General features: G+C 42.5%; 10 protein-coding genes across 10 annotated transcripts; 5 read left to right on the top strand and 5 right to left on the bottom strand.

Moving 5' to 3' along the window:
• Positions 1–204: 204 nt before the first annotated feature.
• EAE97_001533 (uncharacterized protein) lies at positions 205–2,259 on the top strand (the record flags this gene model as incomplete). Its single annotated transcript, XM_038872044.1, has 3 exons — positions 205–429; positions 483–1,855; positions 1,926–2,259. The coding sequence occupies 3 exons, from the start codon at positions 205–207 to the stop codon at positions 2,257–2,259; spliced, it is 1,932 nt and encodes a 643-aa protein (XP_038736602.1).
• A 476-nt stretch (positions 2,260–2,735) lies between these two features.
• Positions 2,736–7,253, bottom strand: EAE97_001531 (uncharacterized protein). The gene is made up of 3 exons (XM_038872042.1): positions 6,808–7,253; positions 6,445–6,757; positions 2,736–6,393 (listed from the first exon to the last, which is right to left on the bottom strand). Exons 1-3 carry the CDS (start codon positions 6,840–6,842, stop codon positions 3,787–3,789), a joined length of 2,955 nt encoding a protein of 984 aa, XP_038736600.1. The 5' UTR covers positions 6,843–7,253; the 3' UTR covers positions 2,736–3,786.
• EAE97_001532 (uncharacterized protein) lies at positions 3,025–3,735 on the bottom strand (the record flags this gene model as incomplete). Its single annotated transcript, XM_038872043.1, has 1 exon — positions 3,025–3,735. One exon carries the CDS (start codon positions 3,733–3,735, stop codon positions 3,025–3,027), a length of 711 nt encoding a protein of 236 aa, XP_038736601.1.
• A 193-nt stretch (positions 7,254–7,446) lies between the features above and the next one.
• Positions 7,447–8,459, top strand: EAE97_001530 (uncharacterized protein; the record flags this gene model as incomplete). Its single annotated transcript, XM_038872041.1, has 3 exons — positions 7,447–7,871; positions 7,942–8,219; positions 8,272–8,459. The coding sequence occupies exons 1-3, from the start codon at positions 7,759–7,761 to the stop codon at positions 8,457–8,459; spliced, it is 579 nt and encodes a 192-aa protein (XP_038736599.1). The 5' UTR covers positions 7,447–7,758.
• A 481-nt stretch (positions 8,460–8,940) lies between these two features.
• On the top strand, positions 8,941–9,667 carry EAE97_001529 (uncharacterized protein; the record flags this gene model as incomplete). The annotated part of the gene is made up of 3 exons (XM_038872040.1): positions 8,941–9,053; positions 9,118–9,401; positions 9,474–9,667. 3 exons carry the CDS (start codon positions 8,941–8,943, stop codon positions 9,665–9,667), a joined length of 591 nt encoding a protein of 196 aa, XP_038736598.1.
• A 2,044-nt stretch (positions 9,668–11,711) lies between these two features.
• EAE97_001528 (uncharacterized protein) lies at positions 11,712–12,677 on the top strand (the record flags this gene model as incomplete). Its single annotated transcript, XM_038872039.1, has 1 exon — positions 11,712–12,677. One exon carries the CDS (start codon positions 11,712–11,714, stop codon positions 12,675–12,677), a length of 966 nt encoding a protein of 321 aa, XP_038736597.1.
• A 1,596-nt stretch (positions 12,678–14,273) lies between these two features.
• Positions 14,274–14,756, bottom strand: EAE97_001527 (uncharacterized protein; the record flags this gene model as incomplete). Its single annotated transcript, XM_038872038.1, has 2 exons — positions 14,274–14,611; positions 14,663–14,756. 2 exons carry the CDS (start codon positions 14,754–14,756, stop codon positions 14,274–14,276), a joined length of 432 nt encoding a protein of 143 aa, XP_038736596.1.
• A 1,403-nt stretch (positions 14,757–16,159) lies between these two features.
• Positions 16,160–16,669, bottom strand: EAE97_001526 (uncharacterized protein; the record flags this gene model as incomplete). The annotated part of the gene is made up of 2 exons (XM_038872037.1): positions 16,160–16,313; positions 16,365–16,669. 2 exons carry the CDS (start codon positions 16,667–16,669, stop codon positions 16,160–16,162), a joined length of 459 nt encoding a protein of 152 aa, XP_038736595.1.
• A 558-nt stretch (positions 16,670–17,227) lies between these two features.
• Positions 17,228–22,376, bottom strand: EAE97_001525 (uncharacterized protein). The gene is made up of 2 exons (XM_038872036.1): positions 21,818–22,376; positions 17,228–21,760 (listed from the first exon to the last, which is right to left on the bottom strand). Exons 1-2 carry the CDS (start codon positions 21,958–21,960, stop codon positions 17,461–17,463), a joined length of 4,443 nt encoding a protein of 1,480 aa, XP_038736594.1. The 5' UTR covers positions 21,961–22,376; the 3' UTR covers positions 17,228–17,460.
• Positions 22,377–23,937, top strand: EAE97_001524 (uncharacterized protein). The gene is made up of 4 exons (XM_038872035.1): positions 22,377–22,827; positions 22,883–22,971; positions 23,027–23,158; positions 23,233–23,937. Exons 1-4 carry the CDS (start codon positions 22,772–22,774, stop codon positions 23,406–23,408), a joined length of 453 nt encoding a protein of 150 aa, XP_038736593.1. The 5' UTR covers positions 22,377–22,771; the 3' UTR covers positions 23,409–23,937.
• The last annotated feature ends 158 nt before the right edge of the window (positions 23,938–24,095 follow it).

Raw genomic sequence — 24,095 nt, 5'->3', positions numbered from 1 at the left:
TTTTATCGATAAGCTTTCTTCCCCTCCATGTGCTTGTGTCAAAACCAGTAGCTTCTCAAACTTGCCACAATTTTGTATCTTTATCTGTTTTATTATTATTATCACCACTGGGTCCATATATCTTGCCATTGACTCTCTACTATTCATTGCTTATTACTCCCATATCTCCTATTCATACCTACTCTTTGCACACATATCCTCAGAATGGTCAAACGGAAAGATGAGCTCGAAGTTCAACTGAAGGATGAGCATCAGTTGATCAAGGAAGGAGTTTTGAGAGATGAAAGTCCCCTTGATACTAGTCCCGAATTTCAAGAGCTTTGCGTTGCTTGCCGAATTGGTGATGTTAAGAGGGTTCAGCAAGCAATTACTACTCCTGGAATCAATATCAATGCTAGAGATCCTTTTGATTATACGCCATTGATCTTGGTAAGCCTAATGTTATTCCTAATGCCAATTGACCTCGCTGACAAATTATTAAGGCAAGTCTTTGTGGACATTACAATGTTGTTCAACTACTTCTCGAAGCTGGAGCTCTCTGCGAACGCGATACATTCCAAGGGGAGAGATGTCTATACAATGCATTAAACGATCGAATTCGAAACCTTCTATTGAAGTACGAATATTCGAAGTCTAGGGACCCATTACAGTCATTCGCCTCTCATATCACTTCTCTCCTTACTAGGCAGACTCCTGAAACTTCAGACATAACACTCAGCGCTGGATCAGAATCATGGAAGTTACACAAGATGATACTTTCTGCCCGGTCACCATATATGCGAAGAAAGCTTTCTGCTGCCCCAGAAACCAAGTCATGGAAATTGGAACCTTCCATTCCCCCAGAATGTTTCCAGGTTGCTTTTCGATATTTATACATGGGTGAAGTGCCATCAGATCTTGGTCTTAGGTCTAGCAGCTCTGTGGACGATGTGCTCAAAGGCATTGATAAAATCAGCAAACAGCTTGAGATTGAATCCCTCTGGGAGGGACTCTTGAGTGGGCGTGATAGGAGAATAGCTCGGCAACGGTATCAAGATGAAGTTTTACGAGCCAGGAATCAGATGGAGTCTTGGTATCGAGGGAATGTTTTGAAGCATAAGATACATATTGATACCGTGAAGGCCAAGGATGTGAAGTGGACCAGGAATAATTCCATGTTTGCGGATGTTCTGTTGCAGGCAAACGAGAATTTAGTTTCCGATGAGGCTTCGAGTTCTAGGCCAGAAACGCCGACACCTAACACAACTGTCTCCTCAAACGGTATTCCTATTGGCCCCTCGAGCTCATTGCCCCCAGAGACATCTACCACCAATTCACCCCAGAAATCGGTCCTCTATCCTGCGCACCGCGCTATGCTCATACGATCAGAATACTTTCAAACGATGTTTAGTTCCTCGTTTCAAGAAGCGCAGGTTACTGATTTTTTGCAAATTATCTACGTCGATTGCCCGCCTGCTGTACTCGAGCTTATCCTCGACTTTCTCTACACCGAGAATGTTGATATCCCTCTTGATCTCGCGATAGATGTTCTTCTTGCAGCAGACATGCTCTTTATTGAGAAACTCAAAACTAAAGCTGCAGTAGTAATCAGTACTCTCGGGAATGGTTCGAGCACACTCGCTGATCGTACACACACCGACAGTGATGAATTAGATGTGGAACTAATTAATCCTTATGATGTTATGAGAGCTGGATGGTTGACAAGAGTTCAAAGACTAGAGGAATTCTGTGCTAGGTACATGGCATACAGGTTGGAGGACTATATCGATGAGCCAGAGTTTGAGGAGTTAATTAAGGAGAGTGCTGCTAGAATTGAAAAGAGACAGGAGACTGACACTATTGAATTACTTGATGAGTATGTCACCCAAACCCCTGCTTGGATCCCGTTGAAACACTGTCTAGCATACTGACTGGGATTTCTCTAGCATTCGCTTTTACCTATCCGAACGCTTCAGACTCCGATTTGAAGACTCGGGCCTTGAAGATATGATGGATGAGAATATGAATGAGAACGGTGAAGAAAATGGAGATGAAAAGGGAGCCACCGATGATATTACATCTGCGAATGCTGTGAAATCTGACACAGTGGTTGACATAAACCCAACACAATCCCCTGCCCTTGATCCAATGATGAATGGTCAGATACGGACTCTCAATGGTGAAATTGCAGGTGATGAATTTGCTGCAGATGCTATAAACTACCAAACGTTACTTGGAAAGATAGACAACTTGTTAGAAAGATTAAAGTTAGATGCTTAGACTTTGTAAGAGGAATTGGATGTTATTTTCGTGTTTAAGCGAAGTTTGTATTTAGAAAGCATATTTATATCCTCATATTCTACGCCATCTGCATTAGGATCAAAACTAAAAATCACATTCGTCCTTGCATTTGACCTCGAATATTCCTAACGTTCTTGAAGGGAAGAATGTATTCTCACCGCAGTTTCTCATCAGCATCGTGCCTTGACCATGTTTTTCGATCCTCACCTCATATATAGACACTGGCATCACACAAGCAAGCACTAGATCACTTGACCCTCAATCTCACCCCGTGCATCAGAACTTATTGCTTTCAAACCTGTATAACTGCAATCTAAATATTGAGAGTGTACCATCTCAAGCATCTTTATCATCGAAGTGATACTTAAATTACCTGAATAACACGGTACGTGCAATGTGCGATATCTACGCATTATTCATAAAAACACGAAACATTCCAATCCTGCAATTTATTGATAACGGCGCATAATTATGTTTACATATTTCTCTCGTCATTTACTGAATAATCACAGATTGTATCAAACTCTGCTCCCCTGTTCCTCTCGCGTATCCATGATTTGCCCCACGCTCAAAAATAAGAATATCCGAAGTCTGGAATGGAATGCAATTCGGCCTGCTACCGACCAAAAGGATACAGATTCATTTTTCTAATCGCGCTCCGGTTTAAGTGCGAAAGAAAATGAAGTTCCTGATTTCTTCGTAGGTGCAGTCAATTTGGCTTGTTTATCACTTGCTTGTGACTAACTAAACTTTTCCCTTCGAGGTATATATGCACTCGCTTTCAAGCAATTTTTTGAGTGCAGTTTCAGGCACGGCTTCTGACATTTCTCTTTCCATATCTTGAGCTAATAACATCTCCATTATCTCCTTTCCATACTTTAAGTTACCCGCCACGAACCGAATCACTTCGTTGCCAATCTTAACCAAATTGTACTCTAATAACGCCTTTACCATCTCTCCATTCCAGGTGGATAATGCAAGGTTGATTACCTTTGGAGCTATTTCCGTGCGCGCTTTGAGTAATATTAGAAGGGCATCTCGGCCATGATCTACACGTCGACTCAGCATAAGTGTCTTCCAATTGATCATTTTCTGCTCATTCAAGATATCTCGAGCTTGGATCAGCCTGTTAAACCGTTCAAGATAATATGAATACGGGAAATAGGCAAATACGTTTCCCGTGGACATGTATAAAAATGCCTCTGACAAATAATACATGAATATATCCGTATTATAAGATTCATGCCCCAAAATCATTGCGGATGCTGTGATAATCGATATCACCCAAGAGCCCTCACTACCTCTAGAAATAGTTTTACTATTTTTGCTGCCACTCTTCATTAAATCAGAAATGGTCTTAGCCATAGCACCAATTTTGTATTGTTCTGTAGGCGGTGCATCATTTTCGATAGTGTTAAAAATGGCAAAAGCGTTCGCAACATTCAAGCTCACCATATCGAGGGGCCTCAGAATCGAAAAGGTGCATTCATTACATAATCCGATGCACTAATCGAAGGATTTAAATAGCGTTGATACAATGTCGGCGTCGTTGTTCTGAAGCATGAGTAGCGACGTGGGTCGCATCACTTCTCGGGTGTGAGTCTCAGGGGAGCATTGGGAGGAAAGTAAACTTGCGTTGACCGAGTGGTTGACGATATATTTGACACAGTACTTTCTAGACTGCGTGCACAAATTCTTTTCCTTCGTTCGGATCTCTGATATCATTTGGGCTGCCCGCCTGCTCCCATTGTAGGATGCAATATAATATGCAGAATTCCAATACAAATTAGGGTTGAGCTCTTTTGGCAGTAGAGACGCTGTTGTTTTGTGTAGTAGATTGATAGTCACCGGGCTATCAAAATATGCTGAAGTTTGGACAGAATTGAGACCCATCCGGCTTTTCTGGGTGAATAAATATTCGCAATCGGCATGAGGAAGAAGCCGACTGATAATTTCACTGAGATCATGCTTACAGGCCAGAAAAACAGTCCAAATCAATAAATTCATACTTTGGTCTATGATCCACGAGGGGCGCAAAAGACTTTCATATACCAGCAGGTAATCCTTAAGCCTAGTCCTAGCGGGCAGAATAATTCTTGATTCAAAAGGAGAAACTAGAAATTCTGCGAGTAACTCTCCCAAAGCACCCTCGCGTCTCGCACTAGGGGTCAATTTCGTATAATTACCCCAAGAAACTTTTGCGTGTATCCTAAAATCATGTCGGCCTTGTGATTTTGACAAAATACAAGTTAAACATGCTTCAGCGGCCATCAAATTTGTATCTTCAGCCGAGTATCCAGGCTGGGACTCGAGATATTCCCGCACCGATAAATGAGCAAACTGAAACTTATCCATCTCTTTATTGTAAACTACCAAATTAAAGCAGATGCTCAAGATTTCGTCATTTGATAGTAGTGGGTGGCCTGCGTTATTCACACATATTGCTTGCGGGAGGGTTCTAGAGCTCAGAGCCCGGCGGGAGCAAAGAAGCCATTTCAATGTACCTGACGCTAACAGAGGATTAGGATATTCAGATTGCATGATCTGCGACATTACCACATCATATGACTTTCCCAATTCTTGCGGTAGGCGTTCGAGTACATTATGCACGTTTGCTTCCGTTATAACCCGAGATGGATCACAAAGGCTGTCAATGTGCATACTTGCAAGTCGAAACATACCGTTAGCTTTCTCTATCAACTTGCCAATGATAATTTTCTTCAAGCGACCTGAGACATGCCCGCAGAGAAGCTTATCCTCTCGAATTGCCTCTTTAATACGCGATTTAATGAACATTGTGATATCCCCAGTATTGTCAGTCGCATGAATGTATAGGTTCGGGGAACGAGCTAGATGGTGAACGAGATCATGGTCATCTCTGCTGCTGACAAAGACTTTGACGATGTTGTTGGAATTTGTGATGATTTTTTGCAGGCCGAGAAGCAAATCGTTTCTCTTAACTGAATCACATTCATCAAGTCCATCAATGACTATGGTTGCAGGATTAGATTCTAATAATTCCAGAATAGTTTCAATCGTTTCTTCGAGGTTGAGCTTCTCTGGTGTTCGTCCTCGGGCTTCCTTCTTTCGAGCAAGGTATTTTTTCGACACGGGTTCTCTTATTGGTGTCTCCGCATCTAAAGAGCATAACTGCTCTAATATGTTTCTCAGTACTTCTGTTGGATCAGCCCTTTCAGGTTCATTAATGGTCCGAGCACAATAGAAGTATGCAACAGGTGCAGAACCGAGATGCTGTTGGGCTCGATTTCTGAGGTATTCGATGACATGGCAAACAAGCATGCTCTTCCCACTGCCAGGTATTCCGTGTAGCCACAAGATGGAGGACGTGCTAGCCTCTATCCATTCTTTGAATTCCTTCTTTCTCAACAGCCAATTGCAAGAACCAGATAATAAGCTCCGCAATTTTTCCCGGTGGTGGCTAGAGCTTGGTATCATTGTAAGCCACTCAAAAACCTTTACTCGCTCCTTTTCCTTGAGATTATCTTGTACACTAGATAGATCTTCAGCAATGCGCTGCACTGGATCCTTGAGATCGTTCAAGGCTTTGACCAGATCGTGTTCGATTTTGTTCCACCTGAGTTCTGCAGATGACACGTCTTGTTGAATGGTCTGTGTGAGCTTTTGCAATTGTCCAAGACGTTGTCCCAAGTCACTTCCCAACAGCTTCGTTGATGAAACCCCTTTCTGAAGGCTCTGTATTGATGTATGGCATACATCCATAGATTGTGTGAGGGCGTCCATGTTTCTGTCAATCTTACCAAGGACCTCATCAGAGACGAGGCGCGTATATTTCTCAACTTCTAGTTCATTTTGCTTGATGCTCGATATGAATTTATGTGTTGTTTCTTCTGGACGAAAGAAGCTATGCGCAATTTTTTTCAGGATATGAGGTTCGAAGTATGCATGCGCTTGGAAAAGGTAGTCCAAAATGGCAGTATATAGCTTAACAATTGCATCGGCAAGAAGAGCCGTGGAGCGGGATACTTTCTGTAGATGGAGATGCTCCACGATCTCATACCGCGCTAGAAGATTGACAACAATCTCCATGCCTTCAAGGATAGCACCATTAGAGTGGATGTCGTTAACAGCAGCCTGCGATGCAATTAATAGCCAAATCTTAAATCACAGCGGTGCATCATGTACCTGCAATAGAAATCTGACAAGAGCCCATGGTAGACTCGCGTGGATTGGATCATATTGCACAACAATATGCCCAATAGACTTGAACTTTTCTATCCAAATTGCAAGCTTAACAAAGATGTCGCGAATAATGATCACTTGACCATTTTTCTTTTTCCACTTCCATTTCCTTTCTTGAGCCTTGAGTTCCTGCTTTTGCACCAAATCCAAAATTTCTACCAAAATTTGTCGCCTTTCTAGGCCCGCAGCGACGAGTGCTGAAGTATTTGTGAACTGGACTTGTTTGAGAGCCTCATTCCACAGGTCCTCAGATTTTCTGTCACGTCAGTAGATGTTCCTCGATGGGAGATGCAATAATCGCCTTACGTTTTGACATAAGGTACAGCTCCAGGTGTAGTCATTTTGACTATGGTTTTGATGTTCTCAGGTGAATAATCTCCCTAGAATAAGGTGCGCTGAGGCTCTGCCCATCAGAATTTAGCGGTGCAGTAACTTATTGGTTTGCACAAAACTCGATCTTTACTTGACAGTAAAATGTTTCGATGCAATGGCTATGAAGAAGAAATGAACGAGCAGCACTTCCTGGCATCAAAAAAATTGGGTATGTGAGCCAGATTTAATTTTGCAAGAAGATGCCGATGAATTTCTGCATGTCAGCTCTACACAGCCTCCCAAAGGCAAGTAAGTATGCCTCGGGGAGCCGCCCTTTTGAAAGGTCACCAATGAGAACGGCGTGGTTGAATTAAAGACCAGTAACGTTATGTACGAAAACGTTATGTACGAAGCATTTATATCGGCTCCAATCGTTCACGGGTGGTGGCCAACCCATTTTTATACCTTCTCATTGGGCCGATTGTGGTTTATCAAGCAAGACCATCTGCGATGTCTAAGTAGCGACGCAATATAACATTCTACATTGTTGGAATCGTCGACATGTACGAGTGAGGATGGGGATGTCTAGCAATCAAAGCATCTTATGTAAGGGAGAGAAGAGAAAGAAATGACAGGTAGAAGGTTGATAATTAATTACATGATTGGAAATATTCTAGTGTTCCATTACTATAAATTTACTACTAAAACATAGCGGGGGTGGCCTGGCTCAAAGCTTATCTATCAACTCCGCTGTTGATGTTCTATATGCCACTATGTCTTCGGAATCTCCGAATTGTATACGGAGTAATCAAAAGTTAAGGTTTTTGGTGGTGACTCAGAATTCACTATGACTCGATTCCGAGCGCCGTTAATACAAAGGCTTTAATCTCTCTTATATATAGCGACCGGCGTCATGGAGCCGTCCGATTTACCTTCAGGATATCAATGGCACAATACGCAGCTCAATCTGAGCGTCTTTGGCTAGAGCCATTGATAGTAGAGAAACATCTCGATGCCTATCACAAAATGAGCTCTGATCCGCGAGCTGCTTCATGGACGTAAGATGAGCCCTTTCAACTTTGCTCGCTCTTGATTTCCAAGATAGCTCTAACTCTCAACTCAACTTAGAAAACCAAGCGAGTCCATCGAGGAGAGTAAAGCATACATGATTGAAAGAACACCGAACCCCGAAAGGCCGTGGATTGAGAACTATGCAATTCTGCTTCGGCCGACAACATCTACCCCCGCCGATCAAAAGCCTGAGCTCATTGGCGCAATTGGAGTGATAAGATTCGAAGCTGGGCACGGTGCGGAAATTGGTTATGGTATACATGCTGGTTATCATGCTAAAGGATTTGCTACTGAAGCCATGAAGCTATTTGTGGGGCTATACTGGAGTAAAGAAAGTATGTGAAAACGACTCCAGTTATGCTCTTTAGTTTTCTAACCGGAATACAGGAGAGGGAGATTGGAACACATTGGTGGCGGCTATAGACCCCGAGAACCTTGCCAGTCAGAGAGTAGTAAAGAAGATAGGTTTCACAGAAGGAGACTTGCAAGACGAGGAACACGAAATGTGGATGAAAGGGGGAAAGGAGAAGAAACCCGTGAGGCACAGAGAATGGCTGCTGTCGAGACCAGTGTGAATATTATTCTACCATTCACCGGTAGACATGCTGGTTCACAAAGCCTTCCTCAACCACCTAAAAATCGTGTCAATCAATTGATCGTCGAAGCCGACTATGCGCAACTAATTTTTCTTTACTGTTTCGTTCACGCTGAATAATCTCAGAAAGCCTATACTATTCATATAAATCGGTGCCGCGAGAATTATGTTCTATTCAACGTTTGCGTTCATCGTTTTGTACTAGGTACACTAGCGTGACTGGTATATTTAACTCCCAACTTCATCAAGGTGGGATTACAAGGGTATAGAATATGCTGACTGAAACAACCAATCAGGTAGGTATTTCTTATTACATGAGTCACTGCGCAAGTGGTATGTGCATCTCCTATCAAATGAATGTACATCCCCTTTCGCTGTTCATGAGGCAAAGATTGAGAGACGCCCCATTCGCATCTTTCTTCTTACTTCACTATCCAGTATCACTATCAAGTATTAAGATCATGTCGTCACACACGATAAAATCTGACCGTCTAACCCTTGAACCTATTAATCTGGACAAGCACCTTAATGGCTGTCACAAGATTCTATCCGAGCCTCGTATCGCGGAATGGTCGTAAGGCTCCCAAGTCAAGCTGTGGAAGTTTAAATTGAACCCCGACCTTACATGACTTGTATAGTACCCGAGCACCGCATACTCAACTCGAGCAGACAAAAGAAAGGATCTTGGAAAGTATGTCCAACGTCCAGTTTCCAATGTGGGCAATCATGGCCCCGACTTCATCGTCTGTTCCAGTACCTGTGGCGGATGAAAGAGAAGGGCAAGAGATTGAAATGATTGGTATCATTGGAATATCCCATAAACCGGAGAACGTGGGGTATAAGATTCATCCGGACCATTGGGGTAAGGGGTATATGACAGAAGCGTTGAGATTGTTTGTAGAGATGTTCTGGACTCTTGAAGGTTTGTCACATCTGCTTGGTGGAATGTGGAGACTGGAACTTTGCAACGGGGCCAAGACTAAAACTATTATAGAAAAGAAGTCCTTGCCGCAAATTATAGCGGCTTATACTCCTGGTAATGATGCCAGTGCCAGAGTGCTCGAGAAAGTGGGTTTCAAGACTGGAAAACTACTTCGTGGAGAAATTGAGTTATGGTTTAATCGTGGTCAAAATCGGAAAAGCGATGTTCAATGCATGTACATAGATCGTCCTAGGTCCAATGAATGATAATGGTCAACAATCCCTCTCTTCTCTATGTTCAAGTCTTTGATGTCTTCGACTTGGTATTCGAATCGATTTCAGGTATATGATGGCCGTTCAAGTTTCACATCTGCAAGCTGTCCATGCTTTCCACCTTCGAGCCAAATAGGGCTCATAATACATGATATGTACTTCTAAGCATACTATACATAATCTTATCACTTCGCCATAATTATAACACCTTTGAAATCCATTTCTGGGCATGACGATATTATGATCATGCAGAAATACCATGTCACTATAATCTGTCTCAAATAGCATCATCTCGATTCCTAAGCATCTACGACCGCTTTTTCCAAAGGCGAATTGGAATTTGTATCACTCGCAATTCTCTCCCCAAGAATAATGTTCTGAATCGAGTTCAAAAGGATCTGGAAAAATATTTTGAGCGGTTCAAACACCGAGAATCGTTATGTTGATCTGAGTAAATGGAGGAGCGATGTATGCCTGCCCGCATGCTTGCCCGATGAGGAGCTGACGTATTGCAAAGGAGCGTAAGTTAGCTTTTCTTGGGCAGTACATGTGGTTATAGACGTGACTCCGAATGATAGGCTATTGCCCTCTTCAATTACTGCGCATAGATAAGGGAATTGTTCCAAGTGTAGAATATTACATTTCGTGAAGAACAGGGCTGAAGGGAGTTTCCTCTTATTAGAGTCATAGCTTGCTGTTATGCCTACGCCACGTCCTAGTCGAAGACTAGACAGCCAATATTCACCATTGCCCCTATTAGGCGTTATTGATGCGTATACACTATACAACATCCTGTTTGTGGAGCTCGTCTGGAATGACACAAATGATGGGGCCTGATCCGACGAACTCAAAGGCATGATTGGAAATTGCCATATTACTCCTAGAGATCTTAGATCTCGAAAACATATGTTTCCTGATGAATTACATGGAAGTAGAACTCAGGCCACCAAGTAAGCGCAGGAAGCTTTGATCCCGGTATATGTACTAGGAGATAAAGATTAATAAGTCGACCAAAAGACTCACCATTAGCGAACATCAATGGTAGGACGACTGCCGTCTCGATGCCTTTGATGGACGCCATCTTCCTAATCTTATAGTTCAGAAGCGCAAAACTATTTCTATCCTTTCCTAAACTTTGTCTCGAGATAGATATGCAGATGATGATGATACACTCAAACATGAACTGTGAGAATACAACCCAAAATCAAAAGAGACAAAAGTAGGACTATAAGTTCCATATTTTTGCAATGTAATACTCATTCAACTATTGGAGAACTAACACCGCTCAAGAATTTGGCACACCAGTGAGTACACAGACTCACAGAACACTTAGGAGGAAAAATACAATTTCACACCAAAAAGAACTCTTTTGATAATTCAATTAAAATTCAAAAAATTGATATTTAACTTTGAAATTAAGAATTATTATTTTCAAATATAAGAATTTTATATAGTAAAAATTTTATTTCAAAAAAAAACAAAATTCAAGTTTATACAATCGATTATATAATATCCTATCAAAAAATTTGATAGGAAAACATACTATTTGATTTTTAAATTCAATATTCATTTTTAAGATCCAATCTTTATATATTATATAAATCTTATATTTATAAATCATATATCTTAATCTGAATGATATTAAATAGAATTTGGAATTTTGATTGAGTTTTGAAATTGATAAATTTGAGTGTGAAATTGTGCTTTCCTGTCACGTTGTCCCGTGAGTCTGTGCACCTACTGGTGGCATCGTAGTTGAGATTACTAATGAGGTAGAACAACGTTTCGTCTAATTAGAGCTGCACAGCTTAATTACATAAGCTTGACTTGACAAAATCATCGAACATAGGCACGGCAGGCCCTGAGGATGGAGACATTAATACATAATGTTAACCTTATGCCTTGTATCTGAGGCAAATTAGTTTACATAGCGTCAGAAACTAAACCGAGGCACTTGATCAATTTGAAGCTTCCAAAATTGTATGGAGCTCAATAGTAGAGATATCAAGGCATTCTTTTTGCAATAAATCGGCAAAATATGGCCGCCAGACTGCCAGTTCAAGCATTTCGTTCCTACAAAAGTATTCTTCAACAAACACCGCACTTTTCTCAAACATATCGACATCCGTTCCGATCACAATCTCTCTCAAAATGGCCATCGCGAGCATATTCAACACCTCCACCACCACAGCCTATAAATCATAATATTAATGCTACTACCGAACCGTCAGCTCAATCAATACCCCAGCACCGCGATTTGAGGTCTCAATTCTCTTCTGGGTTCGTTGCGCCAACGCCCTCACCTTCATCTCCTAAACGAAAACGATCCCTCCGTCCAACAATCTATGCCTCTCTTTTCCTCCTCATCGGACTTACAACTGGACAATATGTCTCTCTTGTCTTGTCTCCCCCTGCACTCCCCGAACCATCTTCTCCCTCGGATGAACTTATGACCTCTTGGTTACACGCGCAGGCCTCGAAGATCCCGCTGGTGCAGTCTCTGACTGAGGATCCCGTTTGGCAATCTTGGGATGCTTATTCCACATTTACACCCGAAGAACGTCCCCACCGACTTACTACTGGTCCATTGGGAGGATCTAGATCGATAGGCGGGTACCAACGAGTATTTTATAATTCTACCACAGGGGAATACATATCAATTGTATACTTAGGAGGAGCATTAGGAGGATGGCCCGGTGTGGTGCATGGAGGTCTTATAGCAACGATTATGGATGAATCACTGGGGAGATGTGCGATCAAACAATTGGCCGCAGGGACAGGTGTCACTGCTCAATTGTCGTTACAATATTTGAAGCCAAGTGTTACCAATGCATTTTACGTAGTGAGATGCACACCAGTCATAGGAGAGGAGGGGGGTGGAGAAAGAAAGAGATGGGTAGAAGGACGTTTGGAAACATTAGAAGGGAGAGTTTGTGTAGAGGCAAAGGGATTATTTGTCGCGCCGAAGAATTATAAAACGAGGGTAATCACGGCTGGCTTTTAAGAAGCCCCCGGAATGTGGAATCTTTAGATGGAATGTAGTGTGTTTATAAGCACTGACTGGCTACGCTTAGAAGCAACCACGGGTTGTCAGAATTCGAACCAATTCATCGAAATCTTGAGGGTATTCTCGAAGCACATTCTAAAATGATTGTAGGTCGGAATTGATGATAAGTAACACCAAACCACCAAGCAAGATGAGGACTCCACAAAAAATTCGGTGTCTTCGCTATACCCAATTGTTCTATTCCTCTAAAGAGGAACAGTCTTCTACCCTTCTATACTAGATCGCTGGTAAGTTTATCATCGATCAACAAGAATATCTGTCACATTCATGGATTGATCAATTTAACACCGATTTTTATTCTCGACACTATTCACTCATACTCAAACCCATGTCCTATCACAGTGATATTGGTGAAGTACAATCTCTTCACGATGGGCCATCTATTTCCAATCAAAAGTTTTCCTTCCCACAATAAAATCGACAAATAGATTGTCGTCGAGAAACTCGGGTATGAGGGGGCTGGTTTCTATTGCAAGGCTTGATTTAAGTATCCACAAACAAGAAGCGGGTACATTCAACTTTATTCGAACGTTCAGCTGTGTATGCCCAATAAAATCTATAGCAATCAGGATCATTAGGTCATTTGCTATCCAAATCTTCTAAGTCTTCAAGACAATTCATTATGATAGCGATCACAAACTAAAGAATGATATGAAGAATCTTCGGGAAAAGATCCAGATACCTAATCTATGCCTGGATACCTTCGAATTCGAATTTATCCATGATACTAATAATAGCCACATTTGTCTCGTTATGAAGGGATCCGGAAAATCTTCCCGAGAATAAGTGTTCATTCTCATATATCAATAGAAGATGGACCAAACCCCTCAGGTCATGTCCAGAACCATACGAATAGAAATATTTGTATACCTTGATTGAAACCAAATTGGAGCTTGATCTTACTGAAATTCTTCAGATTCCAGTACGCAAGGCCGTACCTTCACATTTACCTACAAGTATTGAAAGACAGTCCATGCAGTATTCAGTCTGATATCTGTGGTTTAATGTGTCTAGTAAGCCACAATTCATCATTCCCTGGAAGAAGTAGTCAGATTTGTGGAATTACTGCATCAGGTGAGCTTCCATGGTACGAGGATGTATGGTAACCTCTGCTTGGAGTTCATGTGGAGGTGGAGAAGTAGATTGGGATGTGGAGGACTATTTATGGAGCAATGATGCTTGTAACGTTTAGCATACGAGATTGAGGAAATCAGTTTCCGCTTTCATATTTTCATAAAGTGCACATTTTCTAGTTGAAATACTCACGAAGTCAAAATTCTGTACTTTACTTGCAAGTCATATCGGCCGTATCAACCAGGAAAACAATTGCTGTATATGGATAAGAGTTCTTATTTTGTAGTGGATGTTCCCTTGTATAAGGGTATGCGATAAAGAATGTGATTGGAGCTCCCTTACATCGACGAAGAGTCGTTCGAGGACAAGAAGATCCCTTCCATTAGTGATTGTCAGGTAAAATCACAGTTTGTCCTCAGAAACTTTCATCCTCTGAAAGTCTTCCTCTCAAACTCTGAATTACTTTGCACCCTCCAATGCTCCAAAAACGCTTGCCAAACTAGAGTTGGAGGCCACTCCCGGTGGTAAATTCGCGTTGCCTGTGCTGTTCGACTTTTTCGCTCCACCTGTGCTATTTCCTCCAGATGCACCATTCAATGATCCAATAAGCGCGGCCAAGCCGTCGGTTCCGTTTTTGTTGCCACCATTACCGGTCTGTCCTCCTGCACCTTGTTGCGGCTGATTATTAGCACCCGATGCCACGTTGATACCACTTCCCCCTCCAACATTCGTAGAGCCATCGGGCTTCTTCGTTATTCCCGCTTCCCCGCCAAGATTGGTTGATCCATCGGCACCAACTTTATCGGCTATTAGCATCGTGTCGTCAAAACTGGAGAGACCAGACTAACCTGTGATACCAGCTGATTCCCGTTGCACAGCTGGGTTGGGAAGCGAATGGATGCCAGCAACCAGAAGAGAGATGAAGACAGTAGAGAACTTCATGATTGAGAATTATAATGATTACAAGTAAGTATGTCAAGGAAGACGGTTAGCCAAGTCTATTGGCAATGAAATAACGTATCGAAAAAGCTTATTAAATGAATGTTTTGATGAGAATTGTACTTATAAATGAACCAGTCATCCAAAAAAAATTAAAGAGAGAGAACCAAGAACTATCCAAGAAATGTAGATCTTGGGGAGAAGTTCTGTGATCATATATCAAACTCGAGTTCTAAAAATAGCCATTGAAATTCAAACCCACCATTCTTCGCCTTGCCGATCTAGACTTCTGGAGTCGTCTAGTTCGCAAAATAATCCCAATTTTAACATTTTGGCAGATGCAAAGCTTTCTGACAGGGTTCCAGAACGTAATAATAGACGGAACGTTTGTAAGTTGTGGCTTGCCAAGATGTGTTTAGAAACATGAATTGTAGTCGGTAAGGTTCAGCCAAGACCCAAAGAGGGCACGTGATTTCATGCGATAAATATCAGAATTTGTCAACTTCCAATCATGATACTGTCGAGCTACCTAGGTACATCAAAGGCCAATTCAGGCGTCTTTATTCTCGATTAAGTTCTCGGTTCCCGATATTTTGATATGTCTATCGTACATCAAAATGCCTGCTCCAATCTTATGAACGGGCGGGACAAGGACAACCACACAAATGGATTTCAAAGCCGCTGCCATATCGTAAGATATATATATAAATCACAGGACTATTGAAAACTACGACCTCCAGAAGTCAGTACTTGCAGATGAAGAAGATCACCAGGGTTTTTTCAGTATACACGCCACTAGCGACGAAGAAGGAAACAAATGTACTTTTATTACAATCTTTACATTGCCTTAATACCTCGTGTCATATTCTTTTTACTAGTTTTCAGCTGCTTAGGTAACATATTTCGGAGTTTCTCATGCCTAGCAAGATGCTAAAGGGCAACATCAGCAAACGGCTTCGACACAATAGAGCTAGAGGACTAGGTGTGAATTCATGTCCGTACCATTTTCCTGATTCCTTCCTTTTTAAAAGTGCCATGAACTGGCATAACGAGCATCTAATTCAATTCGATTTTCTCAACATTATGCAGCCTGGGTTATGCTTTGTGGCAAAGAACCCGTGAAGAACTCCCATGGAACCAAGCAACTATGACAGAATTCAAAGCCACATCTAGCACCATCTGAAGCCGAGAATAATTAGCACGTTGCAACTACATCGAGATGATCTATCTGCTGACTTACAGTTCCTAAATGTACAAATGACACTTAGACATCCCCCTCTCCTCTCGATCCTCGCATGGCATTTCGGGCAAGCGACTGTTATCTTCTCGATTTTCTTTTGTGACTCCTCGTCCTTTGCAGAGGTGAGATCGAATTGCTCGCAGGTTGGGCCATGGTGCCATGGAGCTTAGTGGTGCACATAAGTCGGTGCTTTGCAGCTTCCACAGATCATTTCTGGATCATCCCCTTCGCGAATTTGGCCAGATCCACAATTTGGGGCTAAACACCAAAAGAAATTCGGATCTGATTGTAGATAGCTTTGCAATGCAAGGTCGCAATATCTAAATGTTCTGTTAGCATCTCGAAGAACCAGAAATCAAAGCTAAACTTACGTGGTAAACATCGTCTTCGTGCAGCATATTTCTATGAACCACTGCTCTAACTCCTGTGAGCAGATTGGACAAGTGAGGATATGCGATCCTTCACTGATTGTAAACGCCATGCTTTCTTGCAAACAAGGCAAGCATACCTCTGTGAGATGATCGCATTCTGCTGTCTTTGGTTGGGATTTGTTGTCTTCCAAAATTTCTTCTCCAAAGAAATTCAAACATACTTCGCACTTTTGGCGTAATCTCTTATCCTCTTGCTTCCCCTGAAGCTCGGAAGCCTCAGTTTTTTGCTCACTTCCCGAATTCATGATATCCACTTTGCGACTATGCCCATGTAAAAGTTTTTGATGGTCATGAGAGGAAAGTATAAGGCTTGAATAGCCATATTCAAACACCTCATGTAAACTACCGTACTGGACTCCCGTATCTGTCGGTCTGGGATCTCGACGAAAAGATACATGGCGTCACGTATTGGAATTTGATCACGTAGTGAATGAATTTTCAGATTCACCGGCCGTATAGTTAAGAAAGGGGGTGAAAATCCAACAGCTTAAAATTCTTACCATCAAATACCAAAATGAAAAGTGCAATTTGAGAAATCCAAGGGACAAATGATCAAGCATCAAAATGTTCGTTGAGCCAAACGGAAGAAGAAAAGACACAAAAGAAAAATCAATCAGTTGATCTAATTTCATTATCACTGCGTTGGTCTATTGCCCTCCTGCGCGACTCAAAGGTGACGGTCAGTTCAAGCTGCTATGATGACTCTTGTCAGAGACGAAAAGCACTTGTAGACCTCTACTCAATATCTGCAGCCCTGATATGGTGAGGTTGAAAAGAAAAAAGAGTTGGCACTGCTGGGGCATGCAATCAGAAAGAGGACATTGACCATTGGAGATCAATGCATCATATTATTATAGAACACTATTATTACATATAAACAGAAGGTCATTTCAAAGCCTGTCTAACCTCACATTGCTATCCTGGGACGCCAAATCCATAAATTCCGATCACATTTTGACCAAATTAGAATTCACAACATACAGTGCCATTAATCAAATCCTTTCGTTATAGATCAGTTCCAATCATCGTAATGATGTTAAGCAAGAAATGAGAAACTTTCCTCCTTCCTCAGACTACTCGGTTTCTTCTTAACATTCCAATCGCTACTTTTGACTTGTTCAACTCGTTTAGTCAACGAAGAAGGAGTCAGGCCTAGGTCTCCCAAGGGGAGGTTAACATTTTCCCAATCGTCTTTTTCCTCCACTGGTACATCCCATTCTTCAACATCTTCATTGTTGTCAAGTGCTTTCTTCCGCTCCAATGCGCGCATGAACTCAATCATGACACCGAGACTTTCTATCAGTCCCATACTAGCTTTATCTCCACAATCGCAATCACATCCACCAGGGCATTCGCTGTTACCGGAAGATCTATACTCAATTAAACAATGCTGATGTGTTGCACAGCCGCATGATAAGCATGGTAAGAATACCGCGCTAATAGGTTCTGTGCAAATTGTGCAACAAAGTTGGCGCTGAACAGTCTTACAGCGATCACATCGTCCGGCAGCACCGCCGATGGAACTCAAGTGGAGGGGATCCAGCCGCGCTTCGTGCTTGAGGCAATAGCCCGCAATGTCTAGGCCTTGATCAGTCGATGAGGCATGCAGATCCTTTTTACCCAGAACTATTTGAGATGGAGGCGATGCCTCGTGGATCACAGTATGGCTATCATTCGACATTATTGAAGCAGCAAATGACTTATTGTCGGGGATATCCATCTCAGAAGTATGAATCCGTAGTCCATCATACTTCAAGATTTCTAATCGAGCCAAAGGGAGCCCCCAACAATAAAGCAGTTCGGCGTAGGCTTGACGATAGCTCATGTGACGAGCCATGTGGTTACTATCCAAAAGTGTCGTACCCATGCATCCTTCATCGTCAAACCCATTTTGATTTTCCAATGTCATCTTGATCCCGATACAAATCTTTGGCTTGAATTCATCCATTGTGCTTTCATCATCTGAAAATGCCATTTGTTCGTTGCCAGCTCGCTCTTTTACGCTGCCAAGGACTGTTGTATTTCCCCAAGTGATAGCACTAGGGGCTAAGCTCAACATGTGTTCAACTGGGCTAGGCCGTTTCCGACTTGGTGGTGGATTTGGTGGTGAAGATGACGCAGTCATAGAAAACGGACGCGAAAAGTTTGCAGCAAAACTTGATGCAAGACTCGAATTTCCACGTCGAAAAGTTCTCGGGTTTTCTGGAGAAGTCGACAGACTTTGAGTATGTTGAGGAAGATTTTCCGAGCTTCCCCTATTTGACCTTAGAGGGGGGGTTTCACCACAAGAATACGATGCCGAAGCGGGGTCACTGCCCCAAGCACCGGTAGAAGAGTTTATTGACCCAAAGATTCCAGAGGGCGTATTGACTAGTTTAGGCGTTGATACAGCAGAATCTACTGGAGTCTTTTGATACATACTCCAAGCTGCGCCGTTATTCGGGAAATAATCGACGGAAAACGCAGGAGTTTTCATAGAGAGAGGTGTTTGCGGCTGAGACATGCCAACATCGGCGTTTATCGCATGCGGTGGTGCACCGGAAGTAATCGGCTCACTAAATACACAAGATAGCATTGCAAGCATTTGAATGTCACGAAGCTCTTCGAAGTGCGTGAAGAGGTCTCCAATCAATTGCTTGGCAAGTGGACTACTTCCCCACTTGACTCTACCAGAAAAGCTGCCACGTCTACGGTACTTATCGTGAGAAACATCGATACCACTGTCTGAGCCGCTATCACGACGATGTCTTTTGGCCATGCTCTCAGCTATTACTAGCACAGGCTCACGGCGTTGGCTTTGCTCGAGAACTTCAAGAGGGATATCATTGTGTAGCAGCATAGCAGCATATCTCCATACATCAGCCAATTTAGAGTGACCGTACTTGTCAGCAATACTTGCATTGTGTTCGCAAAGATACGGACCGTTACCAAAGACGGTATATTCCTCTGCAAGGTAAACCTTTGCAGGAAGAAGATCATTTACATCACATAATGATATGATGTTTTTGGGCTTCACAGATCGCACCCTACTAAAGCCAGTTCCAGTGGCTGTGTTGGTTCCAGTGCCTGTACCGATTCCAGTTCCAGTTCCACCGGACCTTTGGGACATTATCGTTGGCGATCCTCTCAGAGGAAATCGACGATTCGATCGACGCCAGTACTCTCTCATTGCAGGATATCTAGTAATACGGAATTGCGAAGAATCAGTATCGCTGCTGTTTGAAGAATCGTATTCGTCTGATACCTCAGAATCAGCTTTACTATCTTCAGTCATTGACGTAGCCTTAATGCGTGGTTGGGGTGAACTATTGTTTGCCAATCGGCCAAAGGCATCAAAATTAGGTTCGCCTCTCGGTCGGGAATTTCTGGAATCGGTAATTTTCTCGAGTAAAGACTTCACTTTATCTTCTTTTGGTGGAAAGAAACAAACAAGCTTGCCGTTCATTGCGAAGCGAGCACCGCAAAGTCTAGGTAGTGGTACATTGACATTTCGTGGTATGCTGATCGTTTCCGCCGTAACACTGGAATCCAGCTCTTGAGACATCATTGCCGAAGCACCTGGAGGAATATCACTATCCTCTTCATCGCTTGAGCTTTCGTCCGCAAGACCATCCAAATCGTCATCATCTAGATCATCTATGTCATGGAAAAATATAGTACTTGTCTCAAGATCAACCTCTCCAAGCAAATAACATAAAGCAGCTTCCAGACAACCTTGCTTACGACTTACAAAACTTGCTGCAATTTGATGTACTTCTTTTCTAAGCTTATTGTAGGTTTCATCGGGCATAAGGGATGTTCTGCCAAGTGTAAAGGTGGGGGCTTTGGTCTCCGGATACTGGTCAGGAAAGGTAATTGTTGTCTTGATATAAATTGGTGTACCATTTTCACCCCATGGTCCGTTCATGGAAACAACGACTGTCCTCTTATCCATATCAACGCCATCAAATGTAATCTTTGGAAGCTGGTCATTGATGCGTATAATCTCATCGTGTAAAGTCTCTGGCTCGTCCCAATCACCATCCTCTTCGAATTCAGGACTCAGCAAAGACAACCTTCTCGACAATGATCGCTTGCGTCGCATTAATCCGTTGTCAGGTTTCGAGAACTTAATTCCACTCATCCAACCAATCTGAGACTGATTCAGGTCTTCTTGCTTCGCTGCCTTTTCCTTTCCTCGCATAGCAGGGGCACGGATTGTGGTATGAGTACGGGATGTGTGAGGGAAGGTCATCTTTTTCATCCCGACACTAAACGAACTCAACTTGAGACCGGAACTACCAGGTCGAGGACCTGTAATTGTGGCGGTCTTTTTATCGCTTGCAGATATTTCCGTAGTACGAAAGGTCTTGTAGACTGCTCCTTTACGTGTGAGATTGAGCTTTCCGTGCACTTTTTTCCCTTTTACATAGCCAACTCCTTCAAGTGTGTCATGGTCTACATGTTGCATTTTCAATTGGTTGTCCTCGCCCCACGAAACTAGCTGAAATTCTCTATTGTCTTCTCCCTCATCTGTGATGCTTCCACGACTTCGCCAGAGAAATTCTTTTACTTTTGAATTTCCATGCCCTGGAAAAGTAATGACTGCTTCCGTAATACTGTCGGTGGAGTTGTCACCCGTGATACGCCGGTCATAGAGATGAAGGTCTCCGGGAGTGTCCTGGGGCATCGCTAAGATTCCCCAACCAAACGGTGTGTGTCGAGCTCTCCAGACTGGGAATCCAGTATGTATAGTGCGCTCTGGAATATCGGATTCGTTCTCATAATCCCAAAATTTAATCGTTCTATCCAAAGAGCAAGTGACTAAACTTGAGGCACGGGTACGATTCCAATCAATGCCGTATATTTTAGATTCATGTGCATTGATAGACCTTAATGGAACGGCGCCTTTCCTGTCATCCCAGATTCGTAGCCATCGGTCATGCGATGAAGCTAAGATATGCGAATCCTGACGGCTCCATTTGACCTGTGTTGCACCAGCAAACCAATCGCAAAAGCTCAGAACAGGTTGCCGTGGTCTACGTAGATCCCAACAATGTACGTATCCATCAACAGCACATGTTGCCAGTATATCAGGATGATATGCCGAGAAATTGATGTCGGTAATAGCTCTCGTGTGCCCATGGAGTGTGTGTTCAATTGCGCCATGAGAAGCGTCCTCCTGCATATTCAAATTCCAGACAAGAGCCTTCTGATTGGCAGTGCTAACCACCCAATAGTCGCGAGCTGCGAAAGGGCACCATTGAACGTCAGCCACAAGCCATGGTAGGCCATGTCGAAGATGTCGGGGAGGATTGAGAGGGGAATCAAGATCAATTATGTCTAAGCCATCGGTTCTGGACAAAAGAGAAAAGTCTTAGCATATCACGAAATGCGATTTTTGAAGTACTCACGAGGCTAAAGCAACGTCGCGTCCGGAAGGAGATATAGTAGCGGATCCAACTTTTCGGTCTACATGTATAGACACATCTGCATCAAATGTAGTGCTGTCAAAAGCCGACCTAATGGTCTTCCCCTTTCTCGACTCTTCCATCATCTTAGTGCTAAAGTTTTCGCATTCTCCAAATCAATACAATCACTTCGTACGGGAATGACTACAGGACGAATAATTTGATGCTCGAAATATATAAACTTAAAAAGTGCTATCTAATTAGGATGTAGACATTCTGCAATCCTTGAACGGACCTAACCGCATACAGTTTTGGGAGAGGAGATCAAAACGATAATATTTGGCTATGACGATTAACGGGCATGAAGATCTTTAAGTTGTTTCAATGGCAGATTTGGATGACGATAAGGCAAGAAGAGTGGTAAATATACTTACTATTAGTGACTGGAGATGTGAAACTGTCGCAGTTAGTACTACATACCAGGTGGGACTAGCGCTAACCTTAAACGGGAGTTGCCGTTCAAGCCTTTCTATCAGCCTTGTGCATGGGCTGTGCTGTTTTAAGAGATTGATAGATACGTCAAGATAGCATCAAATTTTTGAAAAGGCCTCTCTTTTCCTTCTTTCTTTATTTATCTATCGTCCTAAACTCAGCGAACCAGCATCACGGTGACTCTTCTACTGCGAATCATTCCGTAGACATATTCAATAATTTGTTCAACTTTTCCCACGCCCATATCCTTGGTTTCCGAGACGTCCAGAACAATTTCCCTTGATAAAGTACCCCACTACCCGATCTGAACGATACGGTACCTCTAAGGTTTCTTATCAACATCACGAGCACGAAAAAATCCCCTACCTTTATTGGTTTATGTTGAGCCTTGGATTTGATAACTACTAAAAGAGTAATTCATCTAAGTGCAAGTTCAACGGACAGTCAAGACAGAACCCTATCGACATGGCGGCTTTACCAAAACGGATCATTAAGGAGACGGAGAGATTGATGCAAGAGCCGTATGTGAATCTTTCGTGTTGGGTCATGCATGCTGTAACTAATGATTACATACAGTGTTCCAGGTATCAACGCAGTTCCCCATGAGGACAACTTAAGATATTTTGACGTCTCGATACACGGTCCATCCTCTTCTCCATATGAAGGTCGCTACACTACGCACAAGTTTTAGCACTTTCAGTAGGCTAATGTGATTTACAGGCGGTATTTTTAAGCTGGAGTTGTTTTTACCAGATGACTATCCGATGACTCCTCCAAAGATTAGATTCCTCACAAAGATCTATCACCCAAATATTGATAAGCTCGGCAGAATTTGTTTAGACGTTCTCAAAGGTATGTAGTCTAATTTTCATGTCCCATGTCATGACTTTGCCTCGTATGCAGTCGACTGACCCTGACTTGTTCAGGTAACTGGTCTCCTGCACTCCAGATTCGAACAATCCTCCTCTCGATCCAAGCTCTTCTCGGGGCTCCCAACCCGGACGATCCATTAGCTCCAGAAGTGGCAAAGAGATGGAAAGAGGACGAGCCGGCCGCAATTGCGACTGCTAGAGAATGGACAAAGACTCATGCTATGGCTTAGATCTGATCTGGTCTCATAGTAGAGGATATTGATACATGAATTATGGTTAAATGAAAGGATGCGAGCGATTTTCGGTATGGAATGGCACTATTGCTGTGCGAGATGGCGTGCATACAGCGCTGAAACGATTAAGCGGTTTTTGGTAGAAAAAAAAACATCTCAAGATATTGCGCAAGCCCTTTTTGTGATTCTATTAGCATAGTTGAGCCAATTTCAACCAATGAGGTTTTGCCTTTTTTTCGTTACAAAGGGCCTCCATAGTTCATTTCTTCCAAGGCTCAATGTTCGATCCGGTATTCGAGATATGAGAGATTAAAACTCAACTAACAAGTCATCCCTCATTTGAGATTCGATCTCTATTCTGACAAATTCCCCAGTGGGAAAGGAGGACGTCAAAAAAAGAAAATCATATGATTGGTTCAGGACATTGCCAATCTATCTATCCCCTCTGATTAGTATCAACTTCTAAATTTCTGGCAAGTTATCAAACTGATCAATCAGTTTATTGTCAAAAAAAAATGCTAAGAGTACATTTTATCGAGATATATGATGTAATTTTGTACCATCCAAAGCAGCGAATTCTTATCCGATCAACGTACGTGACCAAACACTCAGCCCTGAAGACAAGTCTAGTTCCCTTTCATGACCAAACAACAAAACACTCGCCGCTAAGCTTATATGGTTTGA

This window comes from Botrytis byssoidea (genome assembly GCF_014898295.1).
Source record: "Botrytis byssoidea strain MUCL 94 chromosome Unknown BBYS_003, whole genome shotgun sequence".
Taxonomy (NCBI): Eukaryota; Fungi; Ascomycota; class Leotiomycetes; order Helotiales; family Sclerotiniaceae; genus Botrytis; species Botrytis byssoidea.
The sequence above is the reverse complement of the archived record's forward strand: the minus strand, read 5'-3'. Positions and strand labels throughout refer to the sequence as shown.

What these genes read in the sequence shown, in the direction of transcription:
- EAE97_001531 (XM_038872042.1), bottom strand. Translation starts at nt 6,842, where the DNA reads ATGACTACACCTGGAGCTGTACCTTATGTCAAAAC. An exon ending in GCTGTACCTTATGTCAAAAC is followed by an intron (nt 6,758 to 6,807) that starts GTAAGGCGATTA and finishes CTGACGTGACAG; the next exon opens with AAAATCTGAGGACCTGTGGA. An exon ending in TTGTCAGATTTCTATTGCAG is followed by an intron (nt 6,394 to 6,444) that starts GTACATGATGCA and finishes ATTGCATCGCAG; the next exon opens with GCTGCTGTTAACGACATCCA.
- EAE97_001525 (XM_038872036.1), bottom strand. Translation starts at nt 21,960, where the DNA reads ATGATGGAAGAGTCGAGAAAGGGGAAGACCATTAGGTCGGCTTTTGAC. An exon ending in CGCGACGTTGCTTTAGCCTC is followed by an intron (nt 21,761 to 21,817) that starts GTGAGTACTTCA and finishes TCTTTTGTCCAG; the next exon opens with AACCGATGGCTTAGACATAA.
- EAE97_001524 (XM_038872035.1), top strand. Translation starts at nt 22,772, where the DNA reads ATGGCGGCTTTACCAAAACGGATCATTAAGGAGACGGAGAGATTGATG. An exon ending in ATCCTCTTCTCCATATGAAG is followed by an intron (nt 22,972 to 23,026) that starts GTCGCTACACTA and finishes TGTGATTTACAG; the next exon opens with GCGGTATTTTTAAGCTGGAG. An exon ending in TTGTTTAGACGTTCTCAAAG is followed by an intron (nt 23,159 to 23,232) that starts GTATGTAGTCTA and finishes TGACTTGTTCAG; the next exon opens with GTAACTGGTCTCCTGCACTC.